A 22732-nucleotide genomic window follows, 5' to 3' on the forward strand; every position below is an offset into this window, starting at 1 on the left:
GGGGAAATGCTGGGTCCCGTGTAGTTGCCCAAACTTTGTGGTGCGGGTGTGGGCTGGAGGGAGCCGCTCGCCCCGTCTTGTAGGTGGGGCCCCGGTTTTACGGGGTGGCGGGCGGGGAAGGCCGTGCACGGCCGGGCGTGAGGGTCAGTCCCTGGGAAGCACGCGTGGTCCCGCCCGTGCGGGGAGCAGGGATGGGGGACTCCCTCCCGCAGAGCGAGGAGCCGGGCAGCGCTAGTCCTGCCAGCGCCGTGTTGTCCGAAACTTCAAAAGAAACGGATCCGCTCCCCCCGAACCGCTGTACGGGATCGGCCCCTGCCTCGGGGTTTGATCCGGACGTTGCAGCCTGATCTGTGTTCGGACGAGGCGGGCTGAGGTCGGTCCACCTGGACCGCAGGGCAGACAGGACTGCGTGTCCGGAGGGGCAGAGGGTCTTGAAGGAGGAGGGTAGCTACCGAACTGGATGCTAAATCGGGGCTGTTCATAAGAGGATGTGGGGGCTGAATGCTAAATTAAACCTCTTTCATTTTTCTCCAGTTTTGTTTGTAAAATTTCAAATCTACGGGAAACTTGAAAAATTATACAATGAAATTATACAGTGAACGCCTTCACCTGGTGGGGGAAGTCAGCGACTATTAGCTTTCCCTCTCTCTGCAAACACACACACAAATACACGTTTTACTTTTTTCCCTAACTTTCAATTTTATTTTTAAAATATATATTTTTTATTGATTTTGGAGAAGGGAAGGGAGAAGGGGAGAGGGAGAAACATCATCCTTGGACAAGCTCTTGCCTCCAGTCCCACCAATGGAGTTCGAGCGGAAACCCTGGCAGGTGTCTGCCTGGGATGGCGCCTGTGGCCTCCTGTTGCATGGGCTACAACGAGCCACACTGGGCTGTTGACTTTATTTTTAAAAACAAAAACTTTTTCATTCAGGTATCTAACAGTATTTTTTAGTTTGAGAAAATGTTCAGTTAATCAGGTAGGTACTCGTAGATTACATTTACATATATTAAATGCACATTTTGTGTATTTTTAATACATGTTGTATGTTAAATATAGGTAAATATTACATATAAATATTGCCCTTACTGGGAAAAGTTGTCCCAAACTAATAATGTTTTCCAGTGAAGAAGACTAATTCTCAAGTTTTGTTTTTTTAATATATTTTTATTGATTTCAGAGAGGAAGGGAGAGGGAGAGATTGAAACATCAATGATGAGAATCCTTGATCAGCTGCCTCCTGCAACGCCCCCTACTGGGGATCGAGCCTTCAACCTGGCATGTGCCCTTGATAGAATCGAACCCAGGACCCTTCAGTCCACAGGCCGGTGCTCTATCCACTGAGCCAAACCAGCCAGGCTAATTCTCAAGTTTATCTGTAGCTCCAAGGGAGAATATTAAATGTAACTGTATTTTAAAGAATACTAGCCTTTTCTGGACTTTTTAGTTTATTTCCATTTTGTGAAGGGTTCTGAACCCCAGGTGAGATTTAATCTGGGAGAAACCAGGGCAGCCCTTAGGTGGAAAGGCTCCAAGTGATGTTCTCTTCTCCACTAAGTTTTGTAAAAGAATCCTGATTCCAGAAAAAGAGCTAAGACTCACTCAAGTAGTGACATCAGCGATCTGGACCGTTTCCCAATCTCTCTTACTTTCAAGGCTAAATTTAGAGACCTGAGACAGAGAAAAGGATCAATTTAGAGACTGAGTATTTTTTTCTAAAGTATATGGGTGTTTTTTTTGGCTGGGGGGGGGGGGGAGCACCTTCTAGGGACTGATCTCTAACTTTTTTGGAAGATCACAGGATAAATTTCTTTTTAACAAGTCCCTGTTTTAGTGCTTATATTATGGGGAACACAGGTAACCCTGCTGATAAGCCCTAATTTAGGGCCATTTCTTGGCCTCTGCTTACTTTTTCATATACTTTTTTATTTTTCCCAAAGTTCTGGGAAAATTCAATTGTTTCCTAACCTTTTAAAAAATAAAATTGGTTATGGAGAGAGGAGTGGACCTCTTTATAGGCCCTGAAAATAAAACAAAAATACCTTTTAAAAGTTCTGTTCTGCTATCAACCTTACTGTTTCTCACTATTTCAGTACACAACACTTTTTATATATTTTTTTCTTTTTTTGGTAAGAGAACATTTATTGGGTATATTACAGAGATAGAAACAGTAATTCCTAGAAGTAATGGGCTTAGGAAACAAGTTATAGAAGTAAACTTGCAGCGGTTCTCAACCTGTGGGTCGCAAACAATGAAAATACATCCTGCATATCAGATATTTACATTACGATTCATAACAGTAGCAAAATTACAGTTATGAAGTAGCAACGAAAATAATTTTATGGTTGGGTCACAACATGAGAAACTGTATTAAGGGTCGAGACATTAGGAAGGTTGAGAACCACTTAGTAAAGGAAGGGCCCCAGGAGCTTGGGAATGAGGAAGTTAATGGTAACCTGCCCGGGGCCAAGAGGGGGAGGGGAAAGGTAAGCAAGGCAGGGGCTCCCTAGAGAGAGGGCCCACTCTGTGATTCTGTGTGTGTACATTATTTCCTTGTTTTTAACTGCTACTAAAGTTTCATGGTGTCTGCTGCTTTCACATTTTCTTACATCTCAGTACTTTCTTACTACTGGTTTATTTTTTTTTAATATATGTTTATTGATTTCAGAGAGGAAGGGAGAGAGAGAGAGAGAGACAGACAGACAGACAGACAGGAACATCAGTGATGAGAGAGAATCACCGATTGGCTGCCTCCTGCATGCCCCACACTGGGGACTGAGCCCACAACCCAGGCATGTGCCCTTGACCAGAATAGAACCCTGGACCCTTCAGTCCGTAGCTCTATCCACGGAGCCAAACTGGCTAAGGCACCATGGATACTTTTATTGGCTCCAGCTTCCAGCTATCCCCAACAGAGCTACTCTGAACGTCCTTATCAATCAATATCTCTGGAATGCTTATCTAAGGGCACGTGCTGGGTCACAGGTATTAGCATACTTGATTTGAGCAAGTGCTGTTAGAATCTAGATTTTTCTCCAGAATAGCTGGACCTGTCTGTACTTTACAGAAGCAGAGGATTCTTATGGCTCCACATCCCTGCTTATCCTTTTCAGTATTCAACACTACATTTTTCACACACACACACTCAAGGTATAAAGTTTTTGTTTTAAGTTGCATTTTTGAATGATTTGAGTTTGAACATTTCTTTATATCCTTAACCATTTTGGTTTTCTCTGTTACTTTCCTTTTCCTATACTTGACCTGCTTTTCTAATTTGTCCTGACTTTTGGGGGATTGTTACCAATTTGCAGGAATTTGCTGTCTATTCCAGTTATTCCCTTGTCACTTTTGGATATCGAAAGTATCTTTTCTTAGTCGTTATCCTGTCTATTGAACATAAATCTTAATTTTTATATAATCAAATACATTAGTTTTTTTCTTATGGTTTAATTTTTGGAATGTTAACAAATTGTTTTTTATTCTTAAACCATAAAATCCCCACTATTTTCTTCTATTAGCTTTATAGTTGTATCTTTCACATTTAAGCCTTTAGGGCAGTGGTTCTCAACCTTCCTAATGCTGCGACCCTTTAATACAGTTCCTCATGTTGTGGTGACCCCCGATTTCATTGTTACAAATTGAACATAATTAAAGCATAGTGATTAATCACAAAAACAATATGTAATTATATATGTGTTTTCTGATGGGCTTAGGCGACCCCTATGAAAGGGTCGTTCGATCCCCAAAGGGGTCGTGACCCACAGATTGAGAACCGCTGCTTTAGGGGACCTGGAGTCAATTTTATATGGGGTACTAGAGGCCCAGTGCATGAATTCGTGCACCAGTGTGGTCCCTCGGCCTGGCCTGCGGGATTGGGCCGAAACCAGCTCTCTGACGTCCCCCCAGGGGTCCCGGATTGTGAGAGGGCGGAGGCCAGGCCATGGGACCCCACCAGTGCAGGATTGGGGCCAGGGAGAGACACAGGAGGTTGGCCAGCCGGGGATGGACTGCCGGAGGGCTCCAGGGCGTGACGGGCCCAACTCACTCAGTCTAATCTGCTGGACCTCAACAGCAAGCTAACCTGATTGGAGTGTCTGCCCCCTGGTGGTCAGTGCGTGTCATAGCAACTAGTCGACCAGTTGACTGCCCCCTGGTGGTCAGTGCACATCAGTGAGCAGTTGAACGGCCTTAGCATATCATTAGCATATCATAGTGACCGGTCCACTGGACACTTAGCATATTAGGCATTTATTATATAGGATGATAGTTTCTAAAACATTTCATCTAATAGAGTGCCTACTAAGAGTGAAGTACTGTTAAAAGTATTTTGTATACATCTGTAAACATACTAATATCCCTTCAAACCAGGTGGAGGTTATGTTGTCCTACAGGGTCACCACCTGTTTTGATCTAGTGCGCAAGATAAATAACATAATTTTACAAATAGTGTGTTAAGGAATAGCCTTTATTAGGGAAAGGGAAGTTCTGCTAAGCTAGGGTCAGAACAAAAGAAAGCAAAAGTTGGCCAGGGCCTAGACCAGCAATGGCGAACCTATGACACGCGTGTCAGAGGTGCCATGCGAGCTCATTTTTTTGGTTGATTTTTCTTTGTTAAATGGCATTTAAATATATAAAATAAATACCAAAAATATAAGTCTTTGTTTTACTATGGTTGCAAATATCAAAAAATTTCTATATGTGACACCACACCAGAGTTAAGTTAGGGTTTTTCAAAATGCTGGCACGCCACCATTTTTCAAAAGGTTCGCCATCACTGGCCTAGGCAGTCTGCTAGAGGTGCATTATATGTATTTATTCTGCTGGAGAACCTCAGCCTCTTACTGGTCTTCATATAAGAGGATGTGGGAGCAACCTTAATAATGTGGGGAAAATCAGACCATTTTTATACCAGGCATTCTCGATTTGAGTGCCAGCTAATTATAGGCCTGAGGAGAGGTATAGCCCTTTCTGAAGTGGAAAAGAAGACTTTTCTAGTCTTACAGTAATGTAGTAGTTCAATATAATACAACAATATACATATCGGTAACTATGTTGTTACTTGATTTTGCTGTTTCAGAATATTATACTGGCACTTACAAGATATGTAATTTGTAACAAATCATAGCTAGGATTAACTTTAATTTTATATCACTCTATCAGTACAATGCTAATAAAGTACATTCTTCATCCTGCTAATACAGTACAGCTTTTAGGTAAACAATAGTGGTTCATCTCTATGTTGATCTTTTTTTAATCTTTTTAAAAAATACATATTTTATTGATTTTTTACAGAAAGGAAGGGAGAGGGATAGAGAGTTAGAAACATCGAATGGCTGCCTCCTGCACACCCCCTACTGGGAATGTGCCTGCAACCAAGGTACATGCCCTTGACCGGAATTGAACCCGGGACCCTTCAGTCCGCAGGCCAACGCTCTATCCACTGAGCCAAACTGGTCAGGGCTCTATGTTGATTTTTAAGCTGCAGGTTTGAATCTGTTATTGAGACTGACGTTGTTATAATATAGTTGACATACCTTTCATTTGATTCTGAAGTAACTTGAGTTAATTTATTGACTGAGATTGGGCTGAACAAATCCCAATAAATTCAATAGAACGATGAAGAATTCATGTCAGGCTAATAAACACCATGTAAAACAAAACTAGTTTATCAGTATCATGTGGATTTTCTTTTATGTGTGAAGATTACTTCCTTTTGTTCTACTTACTCTCTGCTTTTATTTGAATTGGATCTCTACTTCTTGTGTAGCATTTCTTTTGTGCAGATAATTTTAAAATGTCTTAAAATTTAACTCTTACAGGGCTGAGCTTTGAAGTACTTCAACCATGACAAAAAGAGAAGCAGAGGAGCTGATAGAAATTGAAATTGATGGAACAGAGAAAACAGAATGCACAGAAGAAAGGTTGGTATTATCTGAATTTATATATTATCCACATACATTAAAATTAAGAATCAAGCCAGAGTTTTTTGGGGGCCTTTTTTTTTTCCAACTGACATTAGCATTTTGGGGGATAATGTATTGCTTTTTACTCTGACTTAAAGAATTTGTAGCTGGGAGGGAAAGATAGTTTTAAAAGATAATAATATGCACTAGCCGGTTTGGCTCAGTGGATAGAGCATTGGCCTAAGGACTGAAGGGTCCTGGGTTTGTTTTGGGTCAAGGGCACATGCCTGGGTTGTGGGCTCAATCCCAGTAGGGGGCATGCAGGAGGTAGCCGATCAATGATTCTCTCTCATCACTGATGTTTCTATCTCTCCCTTCCTCTTCGAAAATCAATAAAAAAATATATTTTTTAAAAAGATAGTAATATGCGTAGCTAGTAATCAAGCAATTGATTGTGATGGTTTTTATCCCTCAGGGCACTGTTTGATTATTTTTTCTTTCATCTGTGCTGGTTATTTTGATTTCCTATAGAGTTTAATTCTCAATCTGAACTAATGTAACAAATATCTAAACGTAACTACTGTGAACTGTCAGGAGTATATAAGAGACAGTAACCTGCCCTTGGAGAGGCCACATTGTGTTTGAGAAGGTATACAGGTTTATGAGTACTTATGTGCACAGTACTAAACATATAGAGTAGTGAAGGGTGTTAGTTCTTGGGATAGTAATAGAATATTACTCCATTAAGGAAGAAGGGCAGTGGTTGTAACTTCAGAATCCAAAGGGAGAATATGGGTAAAAATAGAGATGTGGGAGTTAAGAAGAAGGCTAGAGTTAGGGCTAAGGGTCCTGCTTTATTCTGTAAAGCAGGAGATGAGCTAATACACTGAAAGTAAAAAGGACTAAAGAGTAGTAGAGAACTTCTTTATAGTAAACGTTTAGAATAACTGCAGTGAGAATGGACCAAATTACTAGAGTGAATAGAATGTTGAGTGTTTAGAGTACAGCTAAGATTTTAGACTTTAGTTTTTTAAAAAATTTGTTTTATGGTGGTAAGAACGCTTAACATGAGATCTACCCTCAACAAATTTTTCAATGTACAATACTGTGTATTTAACTATAAGAACCATGTTCTACACAGATCTCTAGAACTTATTCATCTGGCATAATTGAGATTTATACTAGTTGTTTAGCAACTCTCCATATTTTCTGCCAGCTGGCTGTGGTCACTCATACCACCTCCTCAGAGGAGAGGTCTGGCTCTAGCTCTTAGGAAAACTCCACGTTAGCTGTCCTCGGTCATATCCTTTGCCACCATACCCTGGCACAGGAACATTTTCCTGACAGAAAAGGTCATGACTGCCCAAGGGGCCTTAATTTTTTTGATAGAGAATTTCAACATGTTTCACTATGCTATTTTCTCTAACAGAAGAAACAGTAGAGACTACATGTCTCTTTTACTCAACAAATTACTCCAGAACTTAGTTCTGGCTTCAGGGTATTCCATGTGTTTGCAGTTAAGCTGTCAGTCTGGCTATAGTCATCTGAAGAATTGACTGGGGCTAGCATATCTGTTTACAGGATCACTCCTGAGATTGGTGATATGACTGTTCACTTCCCGACCGCGTGGGCTTCTCTGTAGGGCTGCTCATGATGTGGCAAATGGCCTGAGAGAGAGAGTGTGCTCACCAGGATGGGGAGCTGCAGTGTTGTTGTACATAACCTAATTTAAGAAGCACTGTATCACTTCGGACTTAGTCTTTTGGCAGCACTAGTTGGTGATAAGTCTACCACTATGAATGGTGTCTATGCAGACATGAGTTTCAAAGACCAGAAATGTGTTTTGATATTCAGTTTTGGTTTGAGCGTATTGTTACTTTAATTTTCAGGGTAAAAATGTAATTTTTAACCATTAAATTCTTTAACATTTAGCATTGTAGAACAGCCCTACACCCAAGGTGAATGTGTAAGCCAGGCCATAGACATCAATGAGCCAATAGGCAATTTAAAGAAACTACTAGAACCAAGACTACAGTGTTCTTTGGATGCTTATGAAATTTGTCTACAAGAAATTCAGGTAATCTTTTTATTAAATTTATATCTTAGCATTTAAGTGCATATCTGAAAATCAGAATTACTTTTTGTCATTGTGTGAGATGCATTCACTATAAGGTGATATGAGGGAAAAAAGCACTCATACTTAAAGGATATAGAATTATGAGTAAAGATATTCATATCTAGGTCAGGTAGTAAAGTCATAAGTCCCTTAATAATTTTGTGATCAGAGATTTAGCATTAACCCTGACCTTAAATGTGTATAATTGGTTACAAGAGAGATAACAGCAAGTATCCTATATAATAAAACCCTAATAAGCAAATCGATCAAACGGCAGAACAGCCGGCAGGAATGACCAGTTGCTATGACATGCACTGACTGCCAGGGGGCAGACGCTCAACTCAGGAGCTGCCCCCAACTGGGAACAGCTCCTGCGTTAAGAGTCTGCACCCCCCTCCCCCCTCTGCCCCAGAGGGAGGCGACCAGTAGCAGCGATCCGATCGGGGGGCGGGCCGGCCAGTGGGTGGCGCCAGGCCGCCAGCCAAGGCGGGTGTCAGCAGAGCCCCCAATTGCCCCACAGATGGCCTTGATCTCTGGCCAGGCCTAGGGACCCTACCCTATATATTGTGAATAGTCTCTTAGATTTAAAAATTAAAACCTGGCAAGGCTACTCTAACACTGAAAAAGCAGGATGATGCAGCGATGACATGCATGGACTCTGGCTTGCACATTTTGTGGTCAGCCCTGGTTCTGACACTTATAACTGTGTGACAAAGCCAATTACTTAACTTCTCTCTGCTTCAGTTTTTCCACCCATAAGATGGGGAAAATGGTACTACTGCCTCAGGAGGATCATGTTATGTACTGCTTTTTATAATCAGGGCAAAAAAAAATGTAGTTGCCCATACAACAGCAAGATGCCTTTCACCTGTATGAAAAGTATGGTCACTGGTGCATGCAGCTTCCTGGATTGCAAGAGAGATGTCTGACTGCCAGTTTTGGCCTGATATCCCCTGAGGGGTGGCGGATTGTGAGAGGACGCAGGCTGGGCTGAGGGACTAAATCCCCCCTCCCCCGTGCATGAATTTTGTGTACCAGGCCTCTAGTTATATAAATAAATTTATTTAAATTGTCCCCACTAATTAAATATTTTTGCTTTTTAATAACATAAATTGCATTGTTTTCTACTTTAAATACTTTTATGGAATAAACAGTTGCTTTTGGGCATTATTTAAAATCCTAAACTAGACTCTAAAGCTAGAGAAAACTGTAATTTAAAATAAATTCTGTTCTTTATGTTGTCCTTAATTACTAACACAGTGGTTAAAATATTTTAAATTTTGGCAAAGAATTACATGATATTACAACTTGAATAATTAAATGTGTTATAATTTAATTAGTATACTTTAGTGGTTAAGTATAGTTTGATATATCCATTTTTATTAAACCAGATGATTATGTGAGAATAATCTTACTCCTTTTACCCATATTTAGCTGGATCCAGAACGAAGTTTATTTGACCAAGGAGTAAAGACAGATGGAACTGTACAACTTAGTGTACAGGTAATGTCTTACCAAGGTAAGTTAATTTTTGTGTAGTTATTTAAAACTGTACTCATGTTTTTCTAATATGAGAACTCAATTTCATAAGTTTTGGGTGTTTTAGATGGTTGTCTAAATTACTTAATGTGATATTATAACCAAATATTAAGGCTTTTGAATTAATTATATTATCTGTCAAGGTTAAACAGATAGTATCACACATTTTACCTGGTTTAATCAGCAAGGTAGGGTAGTAAATAACAGGATCACAGAGAGGGCTGGAAGAACAGGTTCCAGTTGGCTTTCTAAGATGACTCAGCCACAGTGCAGTGCAGGACTGACAATTGCCCTGCCTGCCATAAGCTAGAACCATGCTTCCTTTTCAGTGCTCCACTGGAGCCAAAAAATGGATCCCATGTGCCTGCTTATCCCCTCTTGACGCATTTCTCAATAGAAGGCGCATGCCAGTGGTTCTAGAGCAGCCGTGGGCAAACTGCGGCCCGCGGGCCGGATCCGGCCCATTTGAAATGAATAAAACTATTGAAATAAAAGACCGTACCCTTTTATGTAATGATGTTTACTTTGAATTTCTATTAGTTCACACAAACACTCCATCCATGCTTTTGTTCTGGCCCTCCGGTCCAGTTTAAGAACCCATTGTGGCCCTCGAGTCAAAAAGTTTGCCCACCCCTATTCTAGAGCCTAAGTCACATTAGGTACCCTTGCTGCAAGGCGATCTAGACTCTGCAGTTTAGTACAAAAAGAGAAATTTTGCAAAGGAAGTTGCTTTATTCTCTTCCTCACCCCCACATTTTTTTTTTTTACCTATTTACTAATAAGTTGCAGACATGTTTCCCTTCTATTCCTAAATATATGCGTTTTCTAAAAATAAGGAATTCTTTTACATGACCACAGTACAATGCTCAAAATCAGGAAATATGAATTGACTGTTACATAATATTAGAGGCCCGGTGCATGAATTTGTGCACTGGTGGGGTCTCTCAGCTTGTCCTGTGGGATCGGACAGAAACCAGCTTTCCTACATCCCTTGAAGGGTCCCGATTGTGAGAGGGCGCAGGCCAGACCGAGGGACCCCACTGGTGCACAATCGGGACTGGGGAGGGACACGGGAGGGCTCCAGGGCATGTCTGGCCCGTCTTGCTCAGTCCCAATTGGCCGGACCCCAGCAGCAAGCTACCCTACTGGTCGGAGCGTCTGCTCCCTGCTGGTCAGTGCATGTCGTAGTGACTGGTCAACCAGTCGATTGTCTGCTCCCTGGTGGTCAGTGCATGTCATAACGAGTAGTTGAGCGGCCTTAGCATATTATCAGCATATTATGCTTTGATTGGTTGAACAGACGACCAGACACTTAACATATTAAGCACTTTAGGAGTAGAGGCCCGGTTCATGCATGGGTAGGGCCCCTAGGCCTGGCCAGCGATCAGGGCCAATGAGGTTCCCCACCTCCCTGTCTCCTCCTTCCCTCCTTCTCTCGCAGCCCGTGTGCCACCACTGCGCGGTTCCCCCTGCCTCCCCGCCTCCTCCTTCCCTTGCTCCCTCAGCGCCCTGTCACCACTGCTGGTCATCCGCCATGTTCCGCACCACCTCCTTGTGGTCAGCGCACATCATAGTGTGCAATCGAGCTCCTGTTCTCCTGGTTGAGCTCCCGAGGGGACACTTTGCATATTAGCCTTTTATATATATAGAATACCAAAGTTCTATTGAATTGTTATTTTTATCATTTAATAGGACTCTTAAGTTCTCTAGACAGATTGCTAAACATTTAAAATGGAGTTTTGCTCTACCATTTTAGAACATATAACTCAACTAAATTTTGTTAGTGAATTTCATGTTTTCATCTGGATATTTTTTTAATTCACTGTTAAAGGAATTGAACCAAAGCTCAACATCCTTGAAATTGTTAAACCTGCGGAAACAGTTGAAGTAGTCATTGATCCAGATGCTCATCATGCTGAAGCAGAAGCACATCTTGTTGAAGAAGCTCAAGTGATAACTCTTGATGGCACAAAACACATTACAACCATTTCAGATGAAACCTCGGAACAAGTGACCAGATGGGCTGCCGCACTGGAAGGTTATAGGAAAGAGCAAGAACGCCTTGGGATACCGTATGGTAAGAAAATACATAATTACGTGTTAGGTTGAATAATGAGAATTAAGCTTGACATAGAAGATACTAGGGTAAGCTATAATTTGTTTTAAATGTAGAATTTTTAGGGAGAATATTGATTTTCTGTATTTCTCCTTTTTTTGGACCATAACACATGATGGACAAATACTGTCCCGGGTGCTAAGAATACAAAGAAGTACAATCCGGCTTCACTTAACAATGGGGGTACATTCTTAGAAATGCACCATTAGGCAGTTTTGTCATTGTGCAAACACAGAGCGCACATGTACAAACATACAGGCTATAGCAGTGACGGCGAACCTTTTGAGCTTGGCGTGTCAGCATTTTGAAAAACCTTAACTTAACTCTGGTGCCGTGTCACATATAGAAATTTTTTGATATTTGCAACCATAGTAAAACAAAGATTTATATTTTTGATATTTATTTTATATATTTAAATGCCATTTAACAAAGAAAAATCAACCAAAAAAATGAGTTTGCGTGTCACCTCTGACACGTGTGTCATAGGTTCGCCATCACTGGGCTATAGCCTATCACACACTTAGACTGTCTGGGATACTCTGTTGCTCCTAGGCTGTAGACCCATAATATATCATGTTACTGTACTGAACACCGGTTGCAATTGTAACATAATGGCAAGTATTTGTGTATCTAAGCATAGTAAAGGCACAGTGAAAATATGGTACAGAAGATAGAAATGATACACACGAGTGGAGTTTGCAGGACTGCAAGTTGCTCGTTGGGAGTCAGTGAATAAGTGGTGAGTGACTGTGAAGGCCTAGGGAGTTACTATACACTATTACAGACGTTGTAATCTCTTTACACATAATTCACCAGAAAAGCTTATTTCACCAGTAAATTAATCTTAGCTTCCTGTATCTTTATTACTTTTAATTTTTTAAAACTTTTCAGCTCTTTTGTAATAGCACGTAGCTTAAAGAACACATTTTACAGCTGTACAAAAATATTTTCTTTAGATCCTTCTATAAGCTTTTTAAATTTTTTATTTTAACTTTTTAAACTTTTGTTAAGAACTAAGACAAACGCATGCATTACCCGAGGCCTGCACAGTCAGAATCATCATAATCACTGTCTTCTACCTCTGCATTTCGTCCGTTCTACTGGGAGGTCTTCAGGGGCAATAAATACCTTCCATGGTGCTGTCATTTCCCATGATAGCAATGCCTTCTTCTGGAGTACCTCCGAAGGACCTGCCTGCGGCGTTTATTGAGGAGGTGTCACTCTTTTTAGAAATATATCTATCGTGGTTTGCTTTTTAAAAAAATTTTTATCATAGGTTTATTTGTAAACATAATGAACATTCCTCTCTGTTAATGGAAACCTTTCAGTGTTGAGGTTCATGTTTTCAAAGTTTTTAAGGAGCTTGTTGAGGTCTGCAAAAGCTTCTAAACCCTTCACTGTCAGTTTTTTCGGGGTTTCTTTTTCTTCTGCAGTTTCCTTTTCTCTTGCTGCTTCTTTAGCTATGCGTTCCTGTGCCAGATCCAACAACTTCTCATTAGTCAGTTCCTTGGAAACCACCTCTAGGAGCTCCGCGGTGCCCTCCTCTTCCACACCCAGGTTAAGGCATTTGCCATCTCAACCATGGCTGTTGGCTTTTGCAACTGTTGTACCACACAATGTTAGAATCATTAGAGCGTCACTAGGTGATAGGAATTTTTCAGGTACTGTTATAATCTTATGGTACACTGTCATAAATGTGGTCCATTGTTGACTGAAGCATCGTTATGCAGCACATGATTGTATGTAAAAAAGAAAGTATACCCTTAGGGTATAAACAGTGTAGTTGCAGTGAGAGAAGGTAGATGAAAAGAGGTAATTTCCATAATGATAATGTGTTTTTAAACTGTTACATGCTATTAGCATCTCAAACAGGTCATAGTGGGATTTATTCTAGACAAAGAAATTATTGGATAGAGAAGGACATTCCTGACAGGGAAAGTATGTGGAAAACTGGGAAGTGGGAGTGTGCATGAGTAGTGAGGAGAGGTAGTGGATAAGAAATTGTTTTGTAGCATTATAAAACCCCAGTTGGAGTGTGTGTGTGATGTTTCTCACTTACATTGATGTTTCCCTTTCTCTCTCTCTCTCTCTCTCATTCTTTCTACCTCCCTCCTTCTTTTCCTTCCTTCCTTTCTCTAAAAATCAGTAAAAGCATATTAGGTGAGGATTTAAAAAAAAAAAAAGATTGTCAAGTGTTATTATGTATAGATTTGTTTCTTGGGTCTCTTAAACTTCTCTGAAGAATTGGCCAAAAATCTCTCAGGAATAGAAGGTTGACATGAGGAATTAGGGTTAATGTGGATGTGAATGCTGCATTCTGGAAGTGGAAAGGGACATGGAAGGTGGGGAGGTAGAGAGGGTATCACTCCTCAGTTTTTTTAGATTTTATTTTATTTAAAACTAAAGGCCCAGTGCATGAAATTTGTGCACTGGTAGGGTCCCTAGCAGCTGCTGGGTGCTGGCCGGGGCCTCCCTCCCTTTCCCCAACTGGCCCTGCCCTTTCTCCCACCCCCTGGTCGAACTCCTGGAAGAACGCCTGTTGAGGGGACAATTTGCATACTATGCTTTTGTTATATAGGATAGATTTTTATTGATTTCAGAGAGGAAGGGAGAGAGAGAGAAATAACGATGAGAGAGAATCATCCATCTGCTGCCTCCTACATGCTCTCTACTGGGTATCGGGCCTGCAACCTGGGCATATGCCATTGACCAGAATCGAACCCAGGACCCTTCAGTCCGCAGGCTGACACTCTATCCACTGAGCCAAACCGGCTAGGACTCACTCCTCAGTTTTTAGACTTTTTTTTTTACTGAGTTCAGTTTTCTCAGTCTGTGCTTTGTCTCTCTCCCTGGTTTTCACGTGTGTGGGGATGCTTCCATTCAGTTGGCTCCTGAGAATGAAGGAGAGGCCCTGCAGGTACTAAACACACCAGATACTTTAAATCAGTCTCCACATGTTTCACTTAAACCTCTCCTGCCAATTGGAACCACCATGACCTGAGCCAGTAGGAGTTCTGTAGGCAGGAATACTTTCACTTAATTGTTATTCTCCTTGATAGATCTTTTAGGTTATAGCTTTTCCTACTTTGCTGGCTTTTCACTCTGCTTATTGTCTTCAAAAAATTTGTGGAAATCTCCCAAATCATTTCTGACATTTCTCAGCTATATTCCTATGAGTTTTCATCTCTTAAAAAGTCCTTTACTATCATTTACAGGAGTCTTTGAGAAAAGAAGCAAGCATAGCCAATTAGTAATGTCAAACCAGAAGTACTGATATCCTATATAATAAAAGGGTAGTATGCAAATTGACCGAATGGCAGAACAACTGATCTCTATGATACGCATTGACCACCAGGGGGCAGATGCTCAATGCAGGAGCTGCCCCCTGGTGACCAGTGCGCTCCCACAGGGGGAGCACCGCTCAGCCACAAGCCGGGCTGATGGCTAGTGAGTGCAGCAGCCCGCCTCTGCAGTAACACTAAGGATGTCCGACTGCAGCTTAGGCCCGCTCTCCACAGTCGGACATCTCCCGAGGGCTCCCAGACTGTGAAAGGGCACAGGCTGGGCTGAGGGAATCCCCACTGCTGCCCCACGAATTTTTTGCACAAGGCCTCTAGTTATTTCAGAAAACAAATCAGACTATTTCTATTTTCTCCTAACTTTTTAGATCTTGGTACTTTTTTGTTTCCTTTTATCTAAAATGAACTTTCATAGACTTTTGTTAATCCTCACCTGAGTATATTTTTCCATTGATTTTTTTTTTTTTAAGAGAGAGTGGGAGGGAGGGGGAGAGACAGAGAGAGAAACATCAATGTGAGAGAGACACATTAATTGGTTGCCTTCTGCACACCCCAACCACGGCTGGGGATTGAGCCTGCAACCAAGGTATATGTCCTTGACTGGAATCAAACCCGGGACCCTTCAGTCCATGGGCCGACACTCTTTCCACTGAGCGTAATTAGCTAGGGTGCTCTCTTAAAGAGAAGAATGGTCTAGCATAGTTTTTCTAACCATTTGCACCCCCTCCTCTCTTATTTTTAAGTAGTATTCAAATACAGAGCCACTTGTTTCTCAATTCCTGTCTGTTTCCTTACTCCACTTTTATTACCTGGTCCTGCTCTTTCCTTTTTCTTGTACTCAGTTTGAATTCCTCTCCCACCAGTTTCTCCTTTGTGGCCAATCTCTAGAAGTGATTTTGGCTCAGTTTGAAAAAGTCACAGGTGTTACACTGCTCTAGCCCCTTAAACCTTACCACAGACCTTTGTATTCACTGCTGTTGGACTGGGCAAAACTACTTTGAGTTGCTCCTTTCACCTTGGCCTGTTGTGCTTTTAATGAATACTTCCTGACAGTGTTCAGGCTTTCCTGCACTCACAATGGATAATGTGAGATGTCTCTTTGCTTCTCCCTGTGCATTCTCCTGCACAGATGCTGGTACTATGGAGGGCTTGTGCCTATTACTGCTTTGCCTTCACCTTGCATGTATTTTGGGGTCCAAGGGATAACTTATCTCCTGGTTTTATTGTAAATATTAATGTATTTTTTGTTTTGCTCTCTAGTTGCTTTTATTTTTATTTATTTATTTTTAAAATATATTTTATTGATTTTTCACAGAGAGGAAGGGAGAGGGATAGAGAGTTAGAAACACTGATGAGAGAGGAACATCGATCAGCTGCCTCCTGCACACCTCCTACTGGGCCCTTGGCCGGAATCGAACCTGGGACCTTTCAGTTTGCAGGCCGACGCTCTATCCACTGAGCCAAACCGGTTAGGGCTCTAGTTGCTTTTAGTGATTTTTTTTTTTTTTAAATTCAGAGAAATTTAAAACTGCTGCTATCTTCTCAGAATCCTCCTTCCTTAACTTCTTTGTGAAAAATCAAAATAATCAATTCTGTGGTTATTAGTCCTGTATTCTTATATTGATTATGTTCATTTTACTATAAATTGGCTCTTGATAAGTACCTAAATGTTATTTTTATCACTTATTTTCATATTGAATAGCATGCATCTTGATGGCATATAACCACTATCATTTGGATTGATCATCTCCATGCATCAATACCTATACCAAAATTAATTCAGCTAGTATTTATTAAACCTCTCTGGGTAGAATGCTGTTAGGTCCCAGGGATACAACAATGAAATATTTATATGTGTTGGCCATTTTTTCATTTGTGAATTTAATCAATAAAAAGTGATGAGGACATGAAATTACTTGGATTCACCTTTTGTAAATTCAACAAATGTATGCACAAGGCACTGTAAGTTTTGAAGATAGAATGGTTTACATGACACAGTCCTTGTATTTAAGACCTTAATGAATTATAGGGGAAGAAAGCTAAGTAAAGAGGCAGTTAGCATGTTATATGGTAAGTGCCACCATAAGGGAAAATGCAGAGCTGCCAGCTTTTTACAAGAAGTGGATGGGAGGAATGAGTACTTGGTTCACATTTTGGATAAGTTAGCTCCTTAGAAACTCCCCCCCCCCCTTTTTTTTTCAGTGCACCAAATCCTACACTGCTACAGGACAATTTTTTAAACTTGGATATCTTACTCCATAATCACATATATTATTCCAGTTGGCCCACTGGAGAGCAATTTAGCATTTTGTTTTTCTTGATAAAATTTCAGACTAACTGATGTATAACCATGGGAATCCATCAAAAATTTAGATTAAGAAATTGAAAAATAGCTACCAAGAAAATGTAGCATAAAAATCTTTTTACTTTATATACTGTTTACTGTTTATTTACTTACTTGGAAGAAAAAGGCTGTTTGGATTGTGTGTGTGTGTGTGTGTGTGTGTGTGTGTGTGTGTGTGTGTGTTGACAAGTTAACTGTAAATGTATATAATATCTAAGATGAAAGTAGGCTAATGATAATATTTTTTCTTTTTAGATCCTATACAGTGGTCTACAGACCAAGTCTTACATTGGGTAGTTTGGGTCATGAAGGAATTCAGCATGACTGATATAGACCTCAGCACACTCAACATTTCAGGACGAGAATTATGTAGTCTCAACCAAGAAGATTTTTTTCAACGGGTCCCTCGGGGAGAAATTCTCTGGAGTCATCTGGAGCTTCTTCGAAAATGTATGAATTGGAGTTATTATCTATTTACATTGTAACTTAGGTTTAATTTTATTTTTTTACCTTTGTTATCGTAATTGCTTATTTTATTGATAATAGCAATAATACTTAACATTTATTAACTGGATAAGGCTGTGGTAAGAGTTTTATATGTATTATCTTATTTAATCTCTGTATTAAGGCTGCAAATCACAGAGTGCCTATATGGTCTTATTATAAGCTTTCAAAAACCTCTCTCTGTCCATGTTGTGCCTTCGGTTTTGAGAGATCCCAGGAAAAAGATGAAACTCTTTCTGAGAATTAGGGCTTAGATGCTAATCTTATCGGTTGGTCATGCCTGTGCTATGTAATGGTGACTCTCTCTTTTGCCTTTTTAGGCTAGGGCACCTTTGTTCATTTATAGTCACAAATAGAACAGTTTCCATTTCAGTAGCACCTTTTACCTCTTCAAGGTACTTTTATAAAATTTGGTGGTGAGGGGGAGATCTGCCACAAACATAAGGCATGGATTTTTCTTCAAGGCAGACAGCAGTTCTTGGGGAAAATACTCAAAACTAGGAATCTGGATAAAACGGTAGCATCTTCAGTTTACTGAAAAATTAACTATGTTTCAGGCACTGTGTTCCTGAAAATATTTGCTTTTAATCCTCAGGACAACCTCATGAGGTGGTAGGTTGAGGATATCTCATTTAAACATGAATTAATGTTCAAGTTAGTTGAATAACTTAACCAAAGTCACACATCCAGTGAGTGAGTGCTCAGATCAAAATCCAGATCTCTCCTAGGCTAGTTCCATGTTGTTTAAACTCCCAAACTCAGGACCCCCAAAGAAAACTTCCATCTGACAGGTGGGATTCAGACTTCTTTTTAGTTCCCCAGCCCTTTCCAGCTCTGTATGTCTGGAACTGGGTCCTGGCATGGTGCCCTAAGTAGAACTGTGTTGGGAGCCCAGGTCTCAGAACTCACTGTCAGTACACATATGATTGCTGGTGGGTACAATTCAATTTCAAGACAGAAGCTTCGGAACAATAATGGGCAGTAAATAGGCTAAAGTAATAGAGATTGGGAAGCATTCCTCTTGTTGGAGAGGTAAAGAATAGCATCTGAGTAAGGAATAGCAATAGATGAGTAACGAATGGTTCTCTAATGGGTTACGTTAGGGCCGTTTACAATGTACTCTTATGTTGGGAGCTGTATTTGTAGACATGTTAAATTATCTAGTTCAGTTGTGACATTTAGGACATTTACAGTTTTATTGAAAATGTATCTGTCTTTAAAGCATTATCAAATTAAAGCAGTGTTATTAAAAAGTGGATATTAGAACAAATTATTAAATTATGAAGATTTCTCAGATCATCTTGAGGGAGCCTTTTTAAAGAGTATATATAAATAATTTCAATGTGGTATATAGTCTCTTTTCTGATCTGATAATGAAGATTTTCATGTTTTACATGGTTTTATATAGATAGATAAATAGATTTAGATATAGATATTTACATTAGAAATTACTCTCTGAATAATGAACTCTGAAAGAAATTGAAGCTTTCCCTGCTACTTCTCTTAAAAATATCTGTTCGTTATAAAGTGATTATCAATTATTTTTTAAAGTTATCATGCCAGTAAGTTTCAATTGTTTAATGTTTTGCTTTTTTGTTTGTTTGGTTTTCCTTGTAATTGTGGAGTTTCTTATAAAAGGATCAAATTTATTAAGTTCAATTTTACTGGATTGGGGTTTACATTCTGGTTTTAAATGAAAATAAATTATGTGTGTTCTTCAGATGTATTGGCAAGCCAGGAACAACAGATGAACGAGATAGTTACTATTGATCAACGTGAGTATTCATGCCCATAATATACGGCCCATTTATCAATAAGAAATGTTTCCTTTATTCAGTACTGTGAGGTAGTAAAAAAAAAGAACAAACTAAATATTTATGAAGTATTTTAGATATACAAAGAAAAAATAAACGATAACCACCATTTATATACCATAACACCATACCTATTAAAAACTAAATCTTTATATGTAAAATCTAAACTTTACCAGTTGTAGATCCCATTTTAAATGACTATCCTGAAGTGGATGTTTATCGTTCTATGTAGATTTTTACCAATTATGTAACCATAAATACTTTATAGCATTGTTTTGCACATTTAAACTTTTTGGGTAAAGGTATGAGACTTAGCCATGTTGATACTTACTGCTCGATTTCATTCATTTCCACTGCTGTATATTCAACTTTGTCAACATCACTGAATAAGCATTTGTCAGAATATACATGAGATTCTCTGATTGTAGTATCATCAAGTTTCTACCTTTTCAAGCTTACTAGGTATTACCAGTTTTTTCCTCAAAGTGGTGGTATAAGTTTATACTCTCATCAGTAGTGGAATGTGAGTCCTCATTTGTCCACATTTTCTCCAGCATTTGATAAACCAGTTTTAATGAACAAATATTTTAAGACTGTATATACATCACTAAGTTATTTAAAAAATAAGACCAACTCTTACTAAGTTGAGATTCATGAACCGTAATGCAAACAAACATCATACCTTATCCTTGGAACTTTTTTTGTAATTTTGTTTAAAACTTGTGGATTAAGGCTTTTTGAAATGAGGCCTTTTGTTGATGTAAACTTAATTGCATTTTATGTCTTTCAGTAGTTTTTTTCTTGCTTGTATTAGAAGTGGAAACAGTTTTTTCCCTTGTCTTTATTTGCAGCTGTCCAAATTATTCCAGCATCAGTTCAGTCTGCAACACCAACTACCATTAAAGGTATAAACAGCAGTGCAAAGGCAGCTAAAGTACAAAGAGCTCCAAGGATTTCAGGAGAAGATAGAAGTTCACCTGGGAACAGAACAGGTATTTTTGCATTCTCATCTGGTATTTATAATATTTATCAAATTATGTATATTTTGTTTTATTTCACTACTAGAGGCCCAGTGCACGGATTTGTGCACCCATGGGGTCCCTCAGCCTGGCCTGCAGGGATTGGGCAGAAACTGGCTCTCTGACATCTCTCAAGGGGCCCCGGATTGCAAGAGGGTGCAGGCTAGGCCGAGGGACCCCATTGGTGCATGATTGGGGCCGGGGAGGGACCGTGGAAGGGCTCCAAGGGCGATCGGCCAGACCCTAGCAGCAAGCTAACCTACCTGTTGGAGCTTCTGCCCTCTGGTGGTCAGTGCATAGCATAGTGACTGATCAAACGAATGGTCGGACACTGAGCATATTAGGCTTTTTATTATATAGGATGTGAAAATCTGAGTATGGCCTATTTCTCTGGCAGTGCTTAGACAGTTTTTGGAAAAAACTGCTTTTAGCATGGTTGAGCTAAAAACCAGAGAGCCTGTTTGTTGCCTTTTGCCCTCTTTTAATTCATAGCACTTTGGTCAATGCTTGTCCCTGTCAATTTAGGAAATAATGGCCAGATTCAACTGTGGCAGTTTTTGCTAGAACTTCTTACTGACAAGGATGCTCGAGACTGCATTTCTTGGGTTGGTGATGAAGGCGAGTTTAAACTAAATCAGCCTGAACTGGTTGCACAAAAATGGGGACAACGTAAAAATAAACCTACAATGAACTATGAGAAACTCAGTCGTGCATTAAGGTAAGATTTATTACTTTTTAAATATCAAGCTTTTCTAAAAAATGGCTCCTTCCTCTAGGTGTGAACATTGTGATGTAATGGTGTTAAAATCCTTGACTTGTTCATAAGATGTTTTATATATATATATGCTGAAATTTTTCATACTTATGTTAAAAATGGCTTCTTAAAAAGATTTTTAGTAATAATTTTGAGGTACATAAGAGGGTTTTTTTACAGATTATTCTAAGATTATTTGCTTTTGTTTATCAGGGAACGCCTTGGTTTCTTCTTTATATCTGAAGGTTAACTGTTAAATAGATTATTCTTGACTGGCAGTTCTTACCTTTCAATATTTTGAGTGTCATTCCACTCCAGGCCTGTCCCGTAATCTGCTGATAGCCTAATGGGGAAAAGTTACTTGTTTTTATCTGATTTAAAAGCATATACTACTCTGTTTAAAACCAACATATTTGCCCTAACCGGTTTGGCTCAGTGCATAGAGCGTCGGCCTGCGGACTCAAGGGTCCCAGGTTCGATTCTGGTCAAGGGCATGTACCTTGCTTGCGGGCACATCCCCCGTGGGGAGTGTGCAGGAGGCAGCTGATGGATGTTTCTCTCTCATCGATGTTTCTAACTCCCTATCCCTCTCCCTTCCTCTCTGTAAAAAATCAATAAAATGTATTTAAAAAAAAAAATAAATAAAAATAAATAAATAAAACCAACATATTTAATCTTTGAGGTTTCTATTATTTACATAACAGATAAAGATGCTGTCATTTGCATAGGTGCATTGAGTGTAAACTTGAGCAAATATGCAAAATGTTGTCTTTTTATAATTGGATGCAAAATGGTGGCCTGTTTTCCTGTTTTTTTCTCCCCCTACAATCTGCCTAAATCTGAATATCCAACCTTTACATTGATAGAATTGAAATGGAATAAAATTACTTATAATTTCCCCTAGGTAGTATAAAATTTTTTTGATGTAATTGCTATAAGAAATTATGTTTGCTACAATGATGGAAATTCAGTGTGTGTTTTTAAGTATCTGGGAAGTAGTATATATAGGAATATCATAGAATTGTGTCTTTTAAAAAAATTATTTTTGAAGAGTGAATGTAGTAAAGTAGTTCTGCAATTTACTTCTGTATTTCTAAATATCATTTATGTTGCTACTTCACATTTCCCTTGGATATTGTGTATGAGTTTCATAGTGAGAGATTATGATCATGATGCCTGTATCTGTCAACAGTAGAGTGAATAAATAAATAGTGGTATACAAGAGAATATACTGTGTACCCATGAAAATGAACTGTTGTTGCTACAAGCACTGATACTAAACCTCATAATACAATCTTCAGTGAAAGAATTCAGACCCGCCCC

The 22732-nt window shown here is 39.6% G+C and overlaps 1 protein-coding gene across 4 annotated transcripts in view; it reads left to right on the top strand.

Moving 5' to 3' along the window:
• The window catches only part of GABPA (GA binding protein transcription factor alpha subunit), a 30270-nt gene that overhangs the window by 1218 nt on the left and 6320 nt on the right, over positions 1 to 22732 (top strand). For 3 of the 4 annotated variants that reach the window (XR_002831004.1, XR_001349638.2, XM_014461936.2), the window contains exons 2-9: positions 5821 to 5922; positions 7837 to 7981; positions 9455 to 9539; positions 11391 to 11636; positions 17574 to 17768; positions 19544 to 19597; positions 20488 to 20628; positions 21181 to 21373. Coding sequence is in view for 1 of the 4 variants with exons in the window: in XM_014461936.2 (XP_014317422.1) it covers positions 5846 to 5922; positions 7837 to 7981; positions 9455 to 9539; positions 11391 to 11636; positions 17574 to 17768; positions 19544 to 19597; positions 20488 to 20628; positions 21181 to 21373 (1136 nt within the window). In the remaining 3 variants the exon portion in view is untranslated. Of the gene's footprint in view, positions 14 to 5820; positions 5923 to 7836; positions 7982 to 9454; positions 9540 to 11390; positions 11637 to 17573; positions 17769 to 19543; positions 19598 to 20487; positions 20629 to 21180; positions 21374 to 22732 lie in introns of all 4 variants that reach the window. The other variant, XR_002831005.1, reaches the window with a different exon arrangement.

Source organism: Myotis lucifugus, unplaced genomic scaffold (genome assembly GCF_000147115.1).
Source record: "Myotis lucifugus unplaced genomic scaffold, Myoluc2.0 scaffold_163, whole genome shotgun sequence".
In the NCBI taxonomy this organism is placed as follows: domain Eukaryota; kingdom Metazoa; phylum Chordata; class Mammalia; order Chiroptera; family Vespertilionidae; genus Myotis; species Myotis lucifugus.